General features: G+C 42.4%; 1 protein-coding gene across 1 annotated transcript in view; it reads right to left on the minus strand.

Moving 5' to 3' along the window:
* Window positions 1-231: 231 nt before the first annotated feature.
* KCNU1 (potassium calcium-activated channel subfamily U member 1) overlaps window positions 232-20,950 on the minus strand; it is a 79,907-nt gene continuing 59,188 nt past the window's right edge. Inside the window, exons 23-27 of the mRNA XM_044437387.1 lie at window positions 9,711-9,809; window positions 7,791-7,927; window positions 3,622-3,822; window positions 2,172-2,266; window positions 232-409 (exon numbers count right to left, since the gene is read on the minus strand). Coding sequence (XP_044293322.1) covers window positions 232-409; window positions 2,172-2,266; window positions 3,622-3,822; window positions 7,791-7,927; window positions 9,711-9,809 — 710 coding nt within the window. The remainder of the gene's footprint in view (window positions 410-2,171; window positions 2,267-3,621; window positions 3,823-7,790; window positions 7,928-9,710; window positions 9,810-20,950) is intronic.

A 20,950-nucleotide genomic window follows, 5' to 3' on the forward strand; every position in this document is an offset into this window, starting at 1 on the left:
GATTCTGTGCTTTCCTTCTCCATACCAAATTACAAGACTTGAAAGCATTTGACTTAAAGTAACATTGTAAAAGCTGCCCCCCAATGCTGAAAAACTTAAGAGCCTTTCAGGGCAGGCTATTCATGGACCTGAATCCTAGCCAGGGTGGGGAGTGGGAAAGGGAGTAGGAGAAGAAATGGTTGCAGAAATTTCATAAAGCATAAAGTCTTTATTTTAAGGAGATTTTGGCTTTTATTGTAGAACCACTGTATCTTCTGCTTTCAATGCACCCTTTTGTCTGATTGGTGGAATGCACTTGATAACCTCTGTCAGGTCATTGGATAAGATGTTGAATGGAACAAGGCAAAAGAGATGATCAGAACTGAAGATCTCAAAATTGGTAGGTGGCCGAACAATCACATACCTGTTTCGCGGAAAAGTCAGCAATATCAGAATACAAAAAGCAACTCTCTCTCTCTCACTGTGTGTGTATGTGTTAATTAAGGGGTCTTAATTAAGGGGTCTTGAGTGTGTCAGTGAACACTCATGCAAAAGGTTAACAAGGAAAGGCTTCTCCTGTGCATTGCTAGCATCTCATTCTGGCTACTGTCATCAGCAACATAAGTTACCTAATTTACTGAACCTCTTGGAAAGGACCACTATTCTTATGAGATGTCTGAGATGGAAGCACTTTGGTTGGGTGGTAGTGTCATGCTTTATCAGTGTCAGAGACATCTGGGGTCATGATGTCAGCCAGTGATGCTGGCAGAGAAAAATAAATTCCACACAGATATATGTGCTTAGCTTAGATGGACACATCTTGTCAGAACTGTGACAGTTTCAAAGTCAAGAAAATAGTAAAGAACATTGCTGCTGGTGCAAACCAAAGGTGGCAGCAGGGTAGCTCATGTAATTTTTATGCAGGAGGTAACAGGTTCAAACCAGGCAGAGTTAGGGAACACTGCATCTTAAATATGGGAAGTTTCTGATACTGTAGGAAATGCTGGGCCATACATTGCTAGATTTGCTATAAGAAAGGTTCCTATTGCTAGGTAGTCCAGCAGATGCTTTCCTTTGATGGTCAGCTAGATGCCTCTACGAAAGCATCAGGTTGCCCTCTCCTTCTGTTTCTCCCCAGTAATACACTGTTCCTGAACATGGGGGTTCTTTGTAGATACAATGGTTAAGGATCTTTGAGAGATATTACTTTGTTTTATGCTCTTTCAAGTGGCCAGTGACTATCACCAATCATCATGGCCATGAATTCCACCTATTCATTTTAATAATATGATCTATGGGTTTGTTGGCATAAGGTATGCCATATGGCTGCTGGCTGAGAAGAAGGAAAAACACATTTTGGGGGGTAAAGAACAGGCAAGCGTGACTTATCAAAATCTGAGCTTGCTAAAGTTTTCCAAATTTCACTTCAAAGCATGTCTTGAGCATCTTCATTCTGAACCAGATTGCAAGCTTTTATTTTTGCATGAAAATATGTGTTTTTTTATGCTTGCTACCCCAAAAGGGTATATGCAATTATTGTCGTTTTTTGAAATATATACATTGAACTAGATGCCAGGAAGAATGTCCTCACTGTCAGAGCAATATGACAATGGAACCTGTTACCTGCGGAAGTTCTGGGCACTCCCTTGCTGGAAACAAGAAAGCATCTGGACAATCATCTGTGTGGGCTGGTGTAAATTGGTGTCCGGCAACAGCAGGGGGTTGGACCTCATGGCCTTCTGGTCCTTTCCAACTCTACTGTTCTATGATTCTATGATTTTCCTATTATATTTTTTTTCAAAAGTATGTATTGCTTTATGCAATGTTTCCCAAATGAATGCATTTTAACATTTTTCCCCATTGAATTGAATTGCTAGTTTGGGAAATGTGAGGATTTTGACCACAAATGGCATTGGGGCCTCTGTCTGTCTCCAGGTCCTGCAAATTGGGTAAATTTCCGTCCTTTTTTTCTTTTTCCATGGGTATCTAGTAAGCTTACGCCTCCAAATAGTTTTTGTATAATGGTCCCTTTCAAAAGCTCCATGCATGCATGAACTTCCCTTTGACACAGAATATATAATTGGGATCAGTCTTAACTTGTATAGATAGCAATACTAGTTGTTGTTTTAATTGATCCAATCATAGCCTTTGCATAAATGAGGACATTCCAACTACGTTATACTTTCCTATTTTCATAAGGGTTGGGATCATCTTTCAGGCGATAGAGACCAAAGCAAAGGATGCCGAGTATGTCCAGTGCTGTAGTGTACACATCCCCAAAGGAGACCTGCAAAGAAAGGTAAAAATAAAATATTGACTTTATCTATGGCAAATGTCCTTGATAAGCAGAATGTTCCCAAAATACTGGTTGGAGACTATGATTAAAGCAGATGCTTTTAACTATTTTCTCCCTTGGTAAAGCAGGAAGCCAGAGTTGTTTCTGAAACGCTTCTTATCCAAAATGCCTTTTCAGATTCTAGAAATTTTTTTAAAGTGGAACTAATGCTTTAGGATGGCTCCACTGTACTGCTTTTTGCACGTGTATGGTTAGGCGACCTGCATTTTCTTAATGGTGCTTCTCGATCTTTAAGATGCTTGCATCCATGGAGTCTAGGTGTGTGGAGAAATTTGTAGAAGGCAGAACTTCAGCTACATTTTTGGGGGTGGGAAAAGTTTATATCCCCACCTGCCCCTTCTAGCCCAGAAAAAAGAGCACCCATAAGCAAAGGGGATTAACAGATCTAACAGCAGTTGCTGGTTTTGCTGCATTTTCTCTTTGAGCAAAGCTGTCTATGAGTGGCAAAGGCAGAAAGAATTGGTGATGGAAGGAGAAACCACAGCGAGGCCCACTGAGGGCATCTTGCGTAAAGGCCTTCCAAAACATGGACCGCTTTCTCCTTCCTAATCCTAATCAAGTGCACAGTTTCAATTGTAGCACATTCTCACCTGTGATTGTCTGCTCATAATTAGGAATGGTATATCTGTCAATTTTGGTTTCTTTCAGTTTTTCCAGTGTTATGTTCAATTATTTTCCAACTTTGAGAATTTATCAATTCTTAAACCCATTTAATCCCAAACTTTGAGAATTTCTTTTAAAAGTTTCATGAAAACCTGTAGTCATTTCCATGCGTTTTCCCAAATTAGATTTCTTCCCCTTGCCTTTTTGCCTTATATACACATGTTTGCAGCCAATTGTCCTAATACAATGCAAGTTAATGTTATTTACTATAATGGTCACATTTTTTATGACTTTGTTGTGACTGGAGAACTCCTATGCCACAGTCAGTGAACTGCAAATTTTGAATGACAACTGAAATTCAGTTTACCTGTTGGTTTGAAACGATAATATTAAATCCATAAAAAATGAAAACTAAATGAAGTTTTCTCTCACCTTTGCTTATCCCTCATTGACCTGAGGTAAACATCATGTGTCGGTTCCAGTGGACCTTTCTAAATGAGGGCTGATAGGAATGCTGCTCTTAAAAACAGCCCAACAAGCTCATGTGCAGGATTCAGAGTGATATGAAGTTGCTTCAGTCAGGAGCGCGTTAAAGAGATGCCTTCCTGCAACACTTTAAGCCACCATCAATGGGCCAAAAGGGATCACTTGAACAAAATGAGATGGTGCTTGACACAACTTACCAGTAGTCCTTCTATTGAAACTGAACTGTCCGCCAGTGCTAAAAGGGCCAGCTTACATCTGTTCCTGGGCCCAACATGCACCACATTGCTAGAACTTCCAGACAATAAAGTCTCCTCTGCTAAAAGCTCTTCCAGTTCTGGACTGGTCCCACCAGTCACTAGAGTCTGGAGTAAAGCCAACACATGGTGATTATGATAGGTCTGCAAAGGAAAGGTAAAAACACGGAGAATGATATTAATTGCTATGTGATGAGGAGGATGGAAGCAAAATCGGGTGATCTGCCAGCTGCGCCCCTACTTGGAGAACGACTGCCCGGTGACAGTGACACGCGCGTTGGTGACTTTCCGACTTGACTTCTGTAACGAGCTCTACGTGGGGCTGCCCTTGAAGATGGTCCGAATAATTCAATTGGTTCAAAATAGAGCTGCCAGGCTGCTGATGGGGACTGGGCGTTATGTTCACATGACTCCAGTTCTCCGTCAGCTTCACTGGCTCCCCAATGAAGTCCAGTCCCATTTCAAGGTGTTGGTTAGGACCTATAAAGCCCTTAACGGCTTGGGTCCTGGTTACCTGAAGGAGCGCTTACATCCATATATGCCCGTCCACCCCTTGAGATCAGCGGGAGAAGCCCTTCTCCGGGAACCCTCCATGAAGGACATTAGGAGGGTAAGTACTCAGAGGAGGGCTTTCTCTGTCGTGGCGCCCAATTTATGGAATGCGCTCCCCAGAGAGGTCCACCTGGCACCGTCATTATTTGTTTTTCGGTGCCAGGCGAAGACCTTTATATTCAAACATTATTTTAATTGTTAATATTATTTATTTATTTTACTCTTTGGCCAGGGCGACTTAAATTATACTGTTTTATATTGTGTTTATTTATTTATGATTGTGAGCCACCCCGAGGCTTCGGCAAATGGGGCAGCATAGAAGTTCTCTAAATAAATAAATAAATAAATAAATAAATAAAATTCTATTACATCAGCATTAAATTATTGTGGCCCTCCTGCAAATATTCTAGAATGATGGATTTCAAACTTCAGCTGTCAATCCTTTTCTCATTGATCCGTTTACTAAAATACTTGTACATATGCATAGAACCATAAATGAATGGAACAAAAAATGCCTGCTCATCCATAGAACATACATATTTCAAGCTAATGGGTTGTATCCAGTTTCTGTCACTCCACTGATGGAATACATTTTCATCCAGATCTGTCAGAAAACAGAGAAATCTGACATGCATTCTCAGAAACTAACATAGTTGAGATACAGTTTGGGCTTCTTGTGTCACAGTCTCACCTAGTGAAAGTGAAAATGCACCTTAGAATATCTTAATGTATTTTTACAATATGGCACAACAGGAGAAGATGGGTGATAATGGACAACCTATCTAGTGGACAACCTGACAGTAACTTCTCCAGCAAAGTGGAATGAAAAGCCTCAAATACGTTTGGAGAAAATAACAGAATTAATTCAAAAGCAGTTTGAGCACTGCTCTAGAAAATAACCCAGATGCGATCTCCAGGATTTTGGAGATGAAGCATTTTCTTCCAAAAGTATACAGCATGAAATCAAAGTATGGCTGGTCTGAAACTGAGTTCTCTAATTCCATATTCAGAGATGTATAAGAACTTTTGAAAAAGGTCCACTTCTCCCATTCAAACAGATTTTTAAGAAGCTGTAAATGGGAATGAGAGAACTTGGAAGTAAACTTGGGTGAAGTGAAAGGAAACTGAGCATCCCTGGATCTGACACCACTGGCTGAGAAAGAACAAAGAAAAACAGAAGGGAGGTGGGGAATACTATTGTCTCTAAATTACTGTTGTATCATGGTGGTGATGAAGTTATAACCATTATGCATTATTTCTTTTGTTATGGGAAGTGATCCAGTCTTTTCCGCAGTTGTTTAGGAATCCATGGCTACTGGTCAAGGTTTGCTTTGCTTTGCTTTGCTTTGCTTTGCTTTGCTTTGCTTTGCTTTGCTTTCAGAGAAACTTATCACTTGCTAATGAGAGTAAGCATGGCACACAGACTGCAATCATTTTTGTCTTTATCTGTGAGCATATAAGGTATATCAGTGAATCATACTTCAATATTGCCAGTCCCTTCAGCCTTTCTGAGGAGAGAGTTATCCAAAGTTATCCTGTGCTCCAGGCCTGGCTTATCTTTCTTAGAGGGAATCAGCATTTTACATACTTAGCTCCATGGTGCTGAGCTCTTTAACATATCATCCTTGCATTTTTTTTAACATCAAAAGGATTACATTTACATACCTGGATGAAATAATAGGATTTGTATGTGACCTGCATTTTACACTTTATTTGCTGAGTTATACACTATTGGGAGTTAGCAGTATGAGAAGAAAGACACCCAAAGAGAGATATGTTTGTGTAAAAATGGTACTGCAATATATGCAGGGTTTTCATACATTGAGCATAGAGGCCCCAGGCTTATGGAAAAGGAATCACATTCTTTGAGGAAGGTTAATATTGACTTGGGTTAGAGAAAAGCTATTTATTTTGACCTGACTGGTATATATTTACAATGCACTGTGCATGTTGCTGAAATATGTCGGCAGAGGGGGCGGGCACACAAATAAATCTTGATACAATTCTATGTATGTTTGCCTCAAGATTTCTTTTGTCCAGAATTTTACCAACACTCAGGAAATGCATGCCATGCATGAACAGTACATTAAAACAACAAGCAAACAAGCAAAACCCCTTTCAAATGCTTTCAGGCAGTGGGTAGACAGTGTGAATGTGAGATTTAATAATGCTGATTGTAGAAGGAAAAATGCAAATGCAGTAAAATAGAAAGTTGTGGCAATAAGCAGATACTTTAATTCTGGAATTAATTTTAGAACTTCTTAAAAAGCAAAAGCCAGAAGGAGTAGAATATAGGACAAAGAGAAATTCTCTAACAATAAAGCAATGGAATGAATGACCATACCTAATGTTAAATTTATCTGAACTCATGTCAGTTCTATCATATTATCTTATTTGGAATGATTGGGATGACATTAGTACATTTTATTTTGAATTTTTAGTGTTCAGCATTTAGTGTTCGTCCAACTCTTTTGCATGATGCACTCTGGTATTAACAGATGTTGGAGTTTATGTTTAAGTAGAGTTGAGCTGATATGCTCTTTTTCCCTGGTGCCTGGAGCTGTTCTAGTAAATATGAACATTAATGCATTTTCAGATTTAACACTTGAAACACACACATACCTATACACCACAGTTTTTTACAACCTATAGTGAAAAAGGATAATGATATTTCAGTAAACATGGGGTAAATATTACGATGAAGCAAGCTAGATGCAAGTTAATACATTGCAAGTAAAAAACAATATCTATTATTAGAAGGCCAAAATGGAACCAATAAAAATAAAGGTAATCAAAGTACTAGTTATAGTTTCGGTGTACTCCAAGGGTTCATAGCAGCTTTCCTTGAATGCAGTTTGGAGTCGAATTAAAGTACTGATGACATCTTAAACATGCTCAATTCACGCACATACACAAGTGAAAGATGAGCATCCTACAGAAACCTTAGTCACATCCACTTATTTCCTCCAGTGTGGGAGAAGCTGGGGGCATCACTGAGTCAGTGTGAAAGTCCTCACCTTGCATAAGTCTCTTTCCAGAAGAGACCCAGACCTGAGTCCAGTTCTGAAAGTTAATTCAGCCTCAACAGGAACCCTTTGTATAGATGTGAGCATGCGCTAGATAAGGAGTTGGTGGTTATTATGCACTGCATTTATATCCTGCTTTTTTCCCACTTGTGAGGAACCCAAGGAGACTAACATAGACCCCCCACATGACATTATTCTCATAAAAACAACCCTGTGAGGTACGTTAGGCTGAGAGTTTGTGACTGGCCCATGGTCACCAATGAGCTTCTTAGCCGAATGGGTTCTAGAACCCCGATCTCCCAGGATCCCAGTCCAATACTGAGACACCACTTCACACTGGGTGTATGTTCTTTGTTTATTAGTTTGAGACGATATGAGACACATACTTCATTTAGTTAGATTGTTCAGCTTTCTTGGTTTGATAGGAGATATATGATTTATAAATATGTCATACAAACTGTATATGAAAATTGATGAGCCGTTTGCATTTCAGCATAGTAAAAGACCCAACTGGTACATTTATGAAGTACTTACTGTGCACAACAAAGAATCCAAGAAACTGTCAGAAAATATGGTTCCTCTAGAAAAATTCTGTGAGACATTTTGGTTGAAATATTCACAGTCATCTGCACCGCTCCTTTGTTCAAAGAACTGGGCATTTGAAGCTATCTCTGTTAGAGGCCAAAAGACAAACAAGCAAGGAAACAAGATCAGCTACTTGCAAACATCAGGGGTGCCGAAAATCCAGGGAAATGAACAGGAATGAAACTCTGTGATTCCCATTGCTGTAAACAGCATTTCCAATTTTATTCTTTTCAGACTGGACTACAACTTCCATCATAGCTTGCCTGCATGATGGGAAAAGCTTCAATAACAGAATGAAATCTCTCTCTCTCTCTCTCTCTCTCTCTCTCTCTCTCTCTCTCTCTCTCTCCGTGTGCGCGTGCACAAGGCCAAATTGTTTACTGAGGCTAGGAATGAAGATCAATCAATAAATGATTTCTATGGCAATAGGTGATGGTGAATAAGAAGAAGCTAGGCACCTATATATTAGGTACACATATCTATGTCTATGATGTATCACCTCTCGTCTGTCATCTAACGTGATCTCTCTAGACCTTTGTCTGCGGTGTCATGCTAGTCTTCTTGTCCACTTTGTATTGCCATTATAAATCTCTTTCCCCACACACAGTTGTTGCCAAAGAACTTATGGGTTTCATTCTCCACTTTCTGGAGACAAAGTGGCGGAAGTGAAAATGACAAGCAACAAAATGGCAGCTGAAATTGACAAGTTCTTTGGCAGGTATGGAATATGCCACTACTGGACCGAACAATCTCAGTTGCACAAATTTAAAGACCTGCACTACAATCACCTATGATCCCATTTGCACAAAGCACACAACCCCTGCCTAAATATCCATTTGATTAACATTGCAAACATTTCTGGAATTGGGGAAAATGTGCTGCAGTCCACCACTGCTTATTAGAATGGAAACACTGTAAAATCACGGGACATAAATGTGATGGATTCCCAGGGTTGTGCATTTCTTCTGTATAACAATTGGTTCCCTTGATTGATTTTACACTAAGGGAGAAGACAAGTTGTCAGTAGGGCTTCACAACAGGGCTGAGTACAAAGAACAGCAGTGGTGTTGGAACCAGAGAGACTAAAACTTACTGAAAAAACTATGCTCTGATCTGCTGAGCAGATGCTAAGTCTTCAAATTTTTGCAATGAGATTTTTTATGCACAGAGTCTACTCATATTTGCCCTGTTTACTGGCTTGAGATATCCCCAAGAGTCTTCTGAGATCTCCAAATCCAAACTTCATCCATTCCAAAGTCTTACGAACAGAAACCTGTGAGAAGATAGTAGCCTGGCGGGTCTCTGAGTGCCAGAAATGACGTTTTCTCAAAAGGTGACACTTGACAAGGTGGGCTTGTGATGTTCCATGCTTATTTATAAGTCTAGTCAAATGTAAAGAGATTTTGGTTCATCATTAACATGTTCATTGATTCCAAACATGAGGCTATTTTTTCCAACCTGCCAGATGTGGTGACCACACATTTTCTCTAGCGTTGCTCTGAGGAATCAAAGAAAGGTCTATGGAAGACCCAAGAATATGTTCATGCGTTGCAGCACGAGAACTTTCAGAAAGCCTTTGGAAACATCTGTGTGGATGTGCATGGGGAGCAGGGGACAGCCTTGCCAAGATGCTTAAGTTTTGTTTTAGTTCCATGCTGGGCCTTTGTAATACTTTGTTATATTTATTCTCCTGATAAGCCATCCAGACATCTTCAAAGCCACTGAATTACCATTTAAGTCAAACCTTTTAATGTGCTTTGGACACGGCATGCTGTCACTTTCTGCCTTTGAATTTTAAAGAGGACTGGGAGTCCATAAATAATGCAGCAGACTTATTCCTTTGCTGAAATTTGTCTCCAAAGAACTTACTCAGTTCAGTGATGATGGGGATCCTTTTGGAAAAAATGGGCATTGATTGATTCCCCATTGTATCTTGAGAGGGTTTATCTGTAGACACTTTTGATGACACTGTGGGGAAAAGACAGGGGGAAAAAAAGATAAAGTCAAGAATAAACAGAACAGCTTTTGAGTCTGTCAAAAAGCACTTAACTGGATATTATTGTTATGCAAAATAATAGTAACAATGCATGTATTTTTGTCTCATTTTTTTGTTCCAAGCTGTTTATTGACCCCGCAGTACTGCCAATGTCCCTATACATCAGCTGAAACATGTTCACTGTGCATGTTTAAGAAAACTGAGCCAAATCTTACTTCCCAGATTGATGTGCGGATTGGAATATAGTTACCTTTCAGACGGTGCACTGCTCCAAATCTTGCAGTCTAGTTTTTAGCTCCGAAAGTGCATACACAGATATGTATTTTAGGGGAACGTGCATTTCAGGAAAAATGGTGCACCTGTGTTCATTTGCGGGAAAGTAGTGTTCCTTCCTGGGCCACAGCGTCCTCCCACTGACTGGGGATCTTGGAGAAGAGGTAGCCTATACTTTGGCTCCACCGTCCCCTTAGCCTTGCTCCCTCTGCATGGACACCCTCCATGTGTGACAGCATGGCATTGTTCAGCTCCCTTGATACACTGTCCTTATCAGGAGGCGAGTCTTTGTTTTGCCTCATTGTCAAACCTTCGTATTGCTTACCACTGCTGGGTAGTGTGAGCACCGAAGGAGGTGATCAATGGTGAGGTGCTGAGGGTGGCTGGAAGGTGGTGGCCTTTGAACGAAACAGCCTCTCGTTGCTGCATGCAAGGCCAGGCTTCTTCATTCTCCGCCAGCAATGGGCTGCAGCACTCTTGGGGCCCTTGGTGTGCCTTCGTGTGGAATGGCTGATGGAGCACCAGGAACACCAACCAAGGGGCCAGCACTTGGCGTCACGGTGGGCCAAGTGGTCAATACTTAAGCCAGGGCAGTGTTGCCCACGGAAGAAACAACAGTCTTTGGAAACTAAAGTATCCTGGATTTGACAGGTGGTCCCATGCAGCCTGTGGTCATTTGTCAGTCTGAAGATGCCAGTGTTGCTCATACATTTCAGTTTCTTTTAGCACAAACAGTTGTCATGAGCTGTCACACTGGGGTTGGAATGGGATGGGCGAAATGCCTACTGAAAAAATATGCCATGGGACAATGCATACAGTTAAAGTGCCAATGTTTGCGATTAGTTATTTGTAGAATATAGTATGGAATTAATTTATGATTAAACAGATGCAAGAAGATAAAGAGGGGGAATAAATTGTGCCATTCATCCTTAATCAGCCATCCTAGATGCAAAATGACCCAAACCTCCACATTATATAGTTCCCTTCCCCTGATGGCTTTTGGAAATGGTACAGGCAGATCTCTTTCGTGTAGTCTACACTTCAGCTGGCTAGTTTTCTTTGCTGCTGTAAATTTTTTCCAATGCCAGGTTTATTCTGTTTGATTTGTTTTACATCTGTTTATATTCACATAGAGAAAGGCAGTCAAGATATAGGTTTACCTATCAATTTAACAATCAATCAATCTATCTATTTATGAACCCGTTAATCATTCACTGAGGCTCAAAAGCAGTTGATATCATGAGCAATTGCTTCCTGTTGCCCACCCAGAAAAAGTAAGATGGTTAGGATCAGAATGTTGCCACAGAATATGTATAGGAGCTAACTTCCTTCAGAAATGTTTAGAGATGGGCTAAGAAGCAATGCTTAAGATCACTAGGATTTCTGAACAACATTTCACCACTTGTCTCATAGCTGATTCCTGATTCCAACAGGACAACCTGTGTTGCTGAGGCAGCATGGCAAGGAAGGAGACATGGCAAGTTATAGGGGGCATTGCAAGAGGCCGTGAGAACCAGGAGCAGGAAAGCTCAGGCAGGATGCAGACAGAACGTCAAGCAGGAGGCCCTGTGCTGCAAAGGCAACACAACAAAGCAGACAACAGGGAAGATTCAGGAGATAGGAGTGGTCTGGCAAGGTGCAGGGCCTACGCCTTGGTCATCACTTCCACTCCAATTGGAAAAGGAAATTCTTTGAAAACCTGGATCCTGGCAATAGACTAAATTATATGAAATCCAGGGCAGGAGAGCAGTGCAAATGAAATTGATCTGCACAACCACTTCTGATTGTTGATGATGTCATAAAGTCCCCAACTCGATACAGTAAACAACACAAGAACTGAATTCCTCTCTTTGTATTTCAAATCCAGGAAAGCATTTGCCACATTTCATTCTTCCTCCAATATGTTAATGAAGAAAACAAGGGCATACTACCAAGGTGGTAATAAATTGGATTAAAACCTGAATTGCCTGTATAAGCAGGAATGTGGGTGGTATTAAATAGGTTGGTGGAACATTTATGCCACAAGATAAAGGAATTAAAAGAACAGATTTCTGGAGCACAGAGAGACGAATGCAATCCTACAGGATACAAGAGGAATGTCTATGCAGCAGTTAATCCAATTTATATGTCAATGAAGCCTTTAATAGTCACTCAGCAAACTGTGAAAACAGACCAAGACAACAGAAGTGTTTTAGGCAGGTTGTAACATGCTTCTGACTAGACAATGAAATCCTTGGAGTCTTAGTGAGCAGATCCAGACTACTCAGTGATAGAATATTATCAATTAAGTATCCTAAAACTCAGATTAGGTGTTTCAGTAGCTTTACTTTAGTTAAGTCAGACTGTCCAGATAGCTGACCAAGCACCATAGTCTAATGGAAAGGTGGAATTTGACTCCTTGAGCCAATAGTTTACTTCCATGAATAGAAGAACCTGGCTTTTCAGCAAAGCCTTTGATGTAGAGGGAAGGCTCTGCTAATAAAAGAGCAAATAGGATTCTGGAAGACCCTTTCTGGCCTCTCCAGCCCCTTGTATGACCTCCTTTGTCCTGGTGAGTTCTACAACCTTCTGAAGTTGAAAGTTAAACTTTCTCAGCATGCAGTTTAATAGGGGTAGGTGAGAAACCTCCAGATAATTCTTCAGAAAACATGATGATTCTGGCCAGGCAGAATACTTTGCTTTATGTTCACACTGAGCTTGATTAAAATGATTATGCAGCACTGTGAACATGCCCCTGTGAAATGTTCTATTAGATAACAAATCTCTTAAGATTTCTTAATATGTTTGCTTTTTATTCATCATGTTAAAGAAAGAAAGAAAGAGAGAGAGAGAGAGAGAGAGAGAGAGAGAGAGAGAGAGAGAGAGAGAGAGAGAGAGAGAGAGGAAGGAAGGAAGGAAGGAAGGAAGGAAGGAAGGAAGGAAGGAAGGAAGGAAGGAAGGAAGGAAGGAGAGGAACCGCTTGGCTTCCAGTACATCATTAGGGAATTTTCTGTGATCACTCTACCATCTGAGAAGGAAGAAGGAACCATTCTTTCCTTGAGAAATGGGAGTGTATATCCAGGAGGAGGGCACGCGCAGCAACACACATCAAATGTAGTGATCACATGTACACATATACATGTAGATATATGTAATGTCTCAGCTACATTTTAGGAACAAGAACAGATCATTAGGAGTATGGGGCAACTATTCTAGTGATTGTGCCATATTCACATTCCTACATCTCCAGATAAAAGGATCAAGAGAGCAGTGCTGGGAAATATTCTGCCTGAAGTCACCCTGCCTGGAAGTCCAGTGGCAGTCATAGGAGATGATTGATAATGGATAGGTTAGAACAGCCTTCTCCAGCCTTGTGCCTTCTGGACACATTTGGACTGCAACCCAGTCAATGGCCCTGCTGAATGGGATTCTGGGAGATGCAGTCCAAATGCCTCTGAAGCTCACCAGGTTGGGGAAGGCTGGGTTAGAGTTAGATAGGTAATACTGGAGAAGGCCCATAGCCCAGTAGTGTCTTGCTATGGTTGGATCAGGCCCAGCACAGGGGAAATGGAAGTGCAATCCAAAGGCCGGACAATAAACAAAGGTCATGCACAGAGACAGACATGCCAGGCAAGGCTCCAGGTTATTGCCAATAAACAGGTCACAGTCAAAGGTATTGTTTTTCTACACAAAAAAAAAAGTATGAGAAGGAGACAAGGACTGAACACAAATAAAGCACGGACCAAAGAACAGAGTCAAGCAGAAGTCTAAGAGTTAGCATTCCAAATGTACAGGTTTGGGGAAAGGTCAAAGGAACGAAGCACACCTAGGCTCAGGTGGACTATCAGGCAGAAGGCTGGCAAATTCTGGAACTCCCCCTCCCTTCTCCATCGCGGAAGGTTCACTGTCAAAGCTGGAGAGGTGCCACAAAGAGGGTTAGAGTTACTCTTTCCACACAAGCAGAAGAGTTATCTGGGAAGACTGGCCAGTTCACCAGACTACAAGAAGCTTGGCTGGGTCTCATGGGACCTGAGAGGATGCTTCCTGTAGCTGCACGAAGCAGCAAGAAAGAGGGCACATGTGTGTGTGTGTGTGTGTGTGTGTGGTGGGTGGTAATAGGAAGGACATGTAGTGGTTACACAGCTTTTTTGCTTTAGGAAGCAAGAGAGCCTGTGCTAAGCCTGGTCTCATCGGAAGGGTTTGTAGCCCAAATAATCTGGGGCCCAAGCAGGCTTCAGAAACCTTCTGGCACGTGTCCTACTTATGAAGAGGATCTTGCTTCCAACAGACCTCCAATATAGAGGAGCCCAACTATTACTGTTCTCGAGGAATGTGCTTCAGCTTTACATGGCAACCCTCTGTAGCTGGTCTACCCAAAGGCTGAGTGGGGAACCGAGGTTCCTGCCCTGCAGCCATAGCTGAGTTACGGTCCTCAGAGATTTTGTTTGAAGGTCTCTCAGAGTCTGGGACCACAGAAGGGGCTGAAACAGAGTAATCAGTAATCACCCCTTTATTGATGCCAGGTGTACTTGTGTGTCCTGTCGAGTCAGTTTCTTCAAATGTTGGGTGATCCCAGCTTATCTCAAAGTCTTACTTGTGAGGGGGCTTTGCTTTATGAGCAGATCGTATGTTTAAGTCTCATCATCTCCAATTAAAGGAATCATGTAGCAGTTGATGAGTGACCTCCTTCTCAGTCTCAGAACCTGATAGGGGTGTCTAAATCTGTCAAGCTTATTCAAGCTCTTTTTCATTCCACTGTCCTGATTTAGGTCTGCATCGGATTTAGGTCTGCATCAGATCATGTTTTTCCCTCCTGCATGGACATTTTAATGTCTTTCCATGAATATTTTTAAATGTATGTGTTGCTTTTATATATGCCTTAAATGTACGCTCTTTTGTGCATTTGAGGGCAGCTCTTTCAAATGCACATGTTCTTTATTTCATTTCATTTCATTTATTACAGTCCTATACCACTCAGTAGCAAAAACTCCCTAGGTGGTTTATCAAGATTAAAATCTTTAAAAGACAGGATAAGAACTGATATACATGCAAACATATGTATAAACAGAAAACACCCAGAAAGGTATATGCCCAAAATATTATTAAACAATTGGAAACAAGAAATTGCTTTGTATTCACATTTTAATTTACAAAAGAAAGTCTGCCGACACCCTTCTGCTGCCTGCCCACACCTCATATCTCATTGTAGGCCTTGTAAATGTCTGAGTACCATTAGGAAGATGTGCTGTACTCTCTTTAGTCTGGAATGGCTCAAATTAGATGTCCTTGCATTAGCAGTCAAAGTTTCTCACCAGTTCCTAGAACTTGGAGATCTGCTGTCAGACCAGGTATGGCTGGGTTAGACAGAGAAAAGATTCTGACCTGGAATATGGTAATGAACTATAAGGATGTAATTGACATTCAGGAGGAAATTATGATACATAAGTAGTGTGACTCTTATTTCAGTCATTCTTTTCCATCAGAACGTACCAAAAATGGCTAAGTTCTCTGTATGCGAGATGGAAATAGTTCATTTGTTTTTAATCCATGTGGGAGAAACCAAACTTGATAGATTTAACTGTTCAGTCCCAGTTCATTAGTTTGCAAATGTCTGGGTTCAAATTCCTGTGGATTCAAGCATCTTCATGCTGAATTAGGACTGGCATCTCTTCATTCAGACAGGCTCCTAATCTATCAGGCAGGTACTACAAGGTCTCTCCGTACTAGCATTAGCTTGATCAATTGCATTTGAGTAGTGTGGGTAGGGGAGAATATCTTTTCAGCTCAATTCTGATTCAAAACCAAAACAAACAAAAGAAACCTTACCAAAATGTCCAAGTTTATTCCTGTTTGGGATGGAAATAATTTAAGAATTAAATGAATATCTTGCATGAGAAAATGAAACTGACTCCCCCCCCCCCCCCAACACACACACACTTTTCCTCTAAGGTGCTGTGACAGAGCTCTACCTGTCCTGCCTGCCGTGATCCCTGCAAGTGAGGCAGTGTGGCCTCTGCCTCTTTCACTGGGATGCTGAGAGTTTTGGAGAGCTTTCCAGGATGCTGGGTTTCACCTCCCGAAAGGAGGCGGCTGCAGGCTGTGTGTGCTCTTTTGTTTACCATGTTCCTCCTGTTCTGTCCTTGCACGATCTGCCTGCTTGGGCTTCTTGGGCACTCCCCTTGGGGTCTTCACCAGGACTGTTCCCTTGGGGCAGCCTCTCGTCATCTAGCTACTTCTTTCTCTATGTCAGTATTTAGGTTTCCAAACAGTACACAGCCCTGTACCTGAAATATCTCATCTTGGCAGGGTGCTATTACAAAAGATTACTTAATTGCACATTTCTACTGTATATTTGAATTGCAGTAGCATATTAAGTTGTCAGACTTAATTACTGTTGTATGTTTAGTTTATGCCATAGATTATTTAGTTCAGTACCTAGGTTTGCCAACCTGCTCAAGACGTAACATGACAGGCTACTAATTAGAGCAATACTGAGAAGTCTAACTTTTTATATGGGAGAACTCGTAGTCTCACCAGCCACCTTGACCCTAGAAAATCCTCTTTTCTTCTCTCCCTTCCTCCCTCCCTCCCTCTGTGTGTGTGTGTGTGTGTGTGCGCGCGTGCGTGCATGAGAGAGAGAGAGAGAGAGAGAGAGAGAGAGAGAGAGAGAGAGAGAGAGTGTCACTGTTGTAAAGATCCTGCATACCTTCAAAATCCCTTGCATTTTGAGACAAGTAAAGTGCAAGTGAGGGGTAAAGCATTAGGCTTCCACTGATCAATTGATTAATCTATCTATCATCTATCTATCTCAGGGTAAAGTGGGGGTTGAGGATAATGTATTGAGAAGAGGTCCATCAGTAAGACAAAATCCTCATAATGGCTCTCACCACTTTATGTGCTGAATTGCAGCACCTGCCCAACCACTTCCGGAGACAGAATGTTGGGACAATGAACCTTTCCCACAGCCATAACCATTTCCTGTCACTTTCCTTGGAATATTTAGCCCAGGTGGCATCACCTCGGATATCGATGTTTTGTTCTGAAAGGTGGGGCGAACTTTGGAGGGTGAGAACAAAGAGTCAGCAATGCCATTTGTTATTTTAAACCAGGGAAGCTTTACCTCTTTTAGCCTGAAGACCAAATTCCAATTTTGGAAAAGCACTTCAAGCTCACAAGCTGGTGGTAGATGGAGTCAAAAGCAAAGTGGGTGAGGATAATGTCAACAGATCCAGTGTATTCTCGCTGGGGAGAGCAATTCTGTGGCTGCAGGGCAGTGTCCAGAGGAGTCTGGATTTGTATCCCTAATGTCAAAACAAGACCTCCAACAGATGCCCCCTTCCCCCCTTGCAGCCAGCCTAGAAAGAACCACACCAGCTGATTCTCTGAGACTGCAAAAGAGATCTCACAGAAGGGATTTAGGGGGCATTATGTGGATTGAGGAGGGGAGGAGACTACTGCTGCTAAGGTACCACTTACCCCAGCGGTGCCTCTGCTTTCTTTCCTTCCTCTTCTGGGGCACTGCCTAGCTATTTTTTCTAGCAGGAGAACAAAGGTGACCCTCACCTCCATGCTTTGTTCCTTGCAGTTTAAACTCCAGGATAGGATGCCCATAATCTTATGAGAGTGATGAGCATCTCCATTGGAATGAACCCTAAAACCTTTATGGCCAGTAAGTAAACCTTAGAAGACCCATTCCAAACTTTTAAAGAGGAAGGAATAAGACCTGCATGAAACCTGGGGAACTACCAATGATCAGTGATTAGAAGTAAGGTTAGGACAAAGCTTGGTGTCCTCAGCTCCTCTGGCATGAACAGGTTTCCTCTGATACTTAGCCCAGTCCTAGAAGGCGAGCCAAGCTGAGAGGAAGTCCATGCTTCTGGGGCAAAGGGTGTACAGCCAGCAGACAACTTCTGAGTCACACAAAGGCTGCCACATATGGAGTGGAAGAGGGACCCTGCCTGCACAGCAGTGCCATGGGCTCTGTTTCCGGTGACCCCCACTTGAACGAGCTTCATCCATGCACACGCAGCAGCACAAGCGAAGCCTGCCATGTGTGACTCACAAGAAGGATGCTGCTGCTACAGGGTGTGGGGGACACTGGTGAGCCCCACGTGAAGACTGGACATGCTTGCCAGGAACTCAGACGCAGGGACTCAACAAAGCAGGCCAGAGTCCAGGGAGCCAAGCCCAGGGAATCTGACAGATCCCCAGCTCCAAAAATAAATCCTTCAGGCACCCCAGTTAGGAGTAAGGAGGCGGGGCCAGAGGAAAGGTATGTGGTCATCTGGGAAGTTCTGGAGGGATGGATTCAGACCCCAAGGTTTACTTTTCAGGCCTGCTGTGCTGATCTAAGCCACACTTTCTGTGCTCTGATTAAGCATGATGGGGAGTCACATCTTTATTTGAAGCCACAAATCCAGGACCTCCAGGAATGGATTTGGCCCCAGAAATAGCCACGGCTTATGTGTGGGGAAGGTGCTTGAAAATCTGAGTGACCTCTTCGAAGCCACACACTCTGACCCCATGAAGAGCTTTCTTCCCACTCAACGCAGATCACGTCCAACATGCAGGCATGGCATTCCCTGATCTTGCCCAGCCGCAAATTATTCAAGGGAGTGTACCTTTCATCCTTGACAAACAAAAACAATGAAAAATGCAGTTTGGGCAACAATCTTTTTCTTCATGTGAAACAAAGAGACTTTATCTACTGTTGCAGAGTTTATAATAACAACGGAATAGGAACAGCAGGGTGGCAGTGTGTCAAAACAACTCAAAAACTGGTCTGTCAGCAGCTGAGAGGCATTGCATTTAAAAGGCAGGACTTCTATTGTCTTATTTAAAAAATAGACACCTAGTCTAACTAAAAGGCATATTAACACTGCAATCCCATTAATGTTTACTTTGAAGAAAATGCTACTGTGTTCACTGGGACTTAGTCCCAAGAAAGTGGGTCTAGAATTTCAGCCTGTCTTTTTCAAGTACATGGAGCTAATATGTGAGATCCGTGAGTAAAGAGTTGAGTTTACTGAATTTGTTTGCTTGCATGTAATGATTTGGTTGTCCCTGTAGTGACTTGATGGCTGCTTCCTCTTCCTCTTCCTCTTCTTCTTCTGATAGGAAGTTATCACCTCACACCGATAGCTCCATGCCATCCTGGTGTGGCTAAAGTGGTTGAGGTTGTCACTCTCCCACTCCTTCCAAGCAGACACAGAGAATGGCTCAGACTGGCGCAAAAGTGCAACAAAGCATAATGCAGAAGTCAGCAACAGAAGAAACAAGCTTATTGGCCTATTAGCCATTAAGGAAGTGTGTCCTATTACTGAGAAGCTGATTCCGAATCAAACGCTGCTGCTCCGTTTCAGACTCAAGATACCATGTCTGGCCTCTGAGGCAAAGACAAATCATCTTGCCCAAGGGCAAGTCTAGTGGAGCACCTGCCTCTTTTCACCTGGGCTGCTCTCTTCAGCTGAAGCCACAATCTGGGATCAGTGATGGCAGCTCCTCTCTCCTTCCCATTAAGAGGCTTCATTTGTAGTGTTGGTCCTCATGAGCATGGGCAGAGGGCTTGACTGGGCTCTACTTCAGGCAGCAAGAACTCTTGGCTGGGCCTTGTGTGGAACTTGCAGGAAAATCTTAGGCATATTGGTGGCTGTGAATGGCAGGACTGGGGTTTGCTTTCCTCAAAGACAAGCAACCAGTTGATTATTGAAACTTCCTTCATACTTGTCAACAAGATAGCATCTTTCGCCAGTCCTAAGGGAAACTGTCTAGCCTTGGAGTGGAGGGCAGGTTTTTTGGCACCCATGGCTCTGTCCTCCAAAGTTTCACTCCTGTCCTGTTTCCCTTCTCCCTGGTCCCCAGCCTCTGCAGCCAAAGAGGCTCCTTCCTTCGGCTTACTGGTAGGCAGTGCTTTTTTGGTAATAAAAAGGTGCCGGAATTCATGAAATCATTTACCTTTCGCACGTAGTCAATCACTGTACACACACCCACACACGTCAGTTGTAATGAAACATAACGGTCACCACCCGCAGAAAGCACTCAGCATGTGATCACACGACCAGTCACAAGCCGAGCAGTGCCACAAGCTGAGCAGCACCATCACAACCTGTGCAGATGAAGTACGCATGCATCGGACTTGACACACAAGCACTGTTTTAACGATTTTGCCACCGACCTTCTACACTTGACAGGGTGATTCAAATCCATGTGGACCAAACATCAAATTTTCAACAGTTACTTTTAAAACTTGGAAAATCTGTCAAAAAAGGGTGCCAGAACTCCTTTCCAGTGTGTTCTATGACAAAAAAAGCACTGCTGGTAGGGTTTACCCTGTGAATATGAAAGCTCTTCCAGCACTTTTCCCCACAAAGCAATTGGATCCCATCTGTTAGCAGGAGTTGAAGAAAGAGAGCATCAGAACTCCCTTGATCCACTGTTTCCATCCACTGTTAACTGCTTTAAGAGAGATTTGATTGAGGAGGATTGTCCTATTTTTCTTCACTGGAAGTCCCATGGACTGTAACACAAAAGGGATTAGTTCCCTGTGAACAATTACAGAAGAGTCTCTGACATTCAAGGAATGGATCTTCTCCATGCTGGGAAACAGTCTTTGCCCACAGCAATGCCTGAAGAGGGGATCTGCACTAAGCCCAGATCTTGCTTACTGCTTTTTCAGTCAGGTCCTCTTGTTGTTTGAAATTCTTCTCTGACTTCCAAGAGCTGCTCAGTCCATCCTGCGGGGCTGGGATTAAGTAAGAGAGGTTGGACAGTCCCTCTTTCTCACAAGGAAGCAGTCTTCAGCCAGTGTAGGCCAAAACAGACTGTAACGTAACCCTCCATTCTGGTATTTCCCATGCTTCAC

This window comes from Varanus komodoensis, unplaced genomic scaffold (genome assembly GCF_004798865.1).
Source record: "Varanus komodoensis strain SLA01 unplaced genomic scaffold, ASM479886v1 scaffold30, whole genome shotgun sequence".
Taxonomy (NCBI): Eukaryota; Metazoa; Chordata; class Lepidosauria; order Squamata; family Varanidae; genus Varanus; species Varanus komodoensis.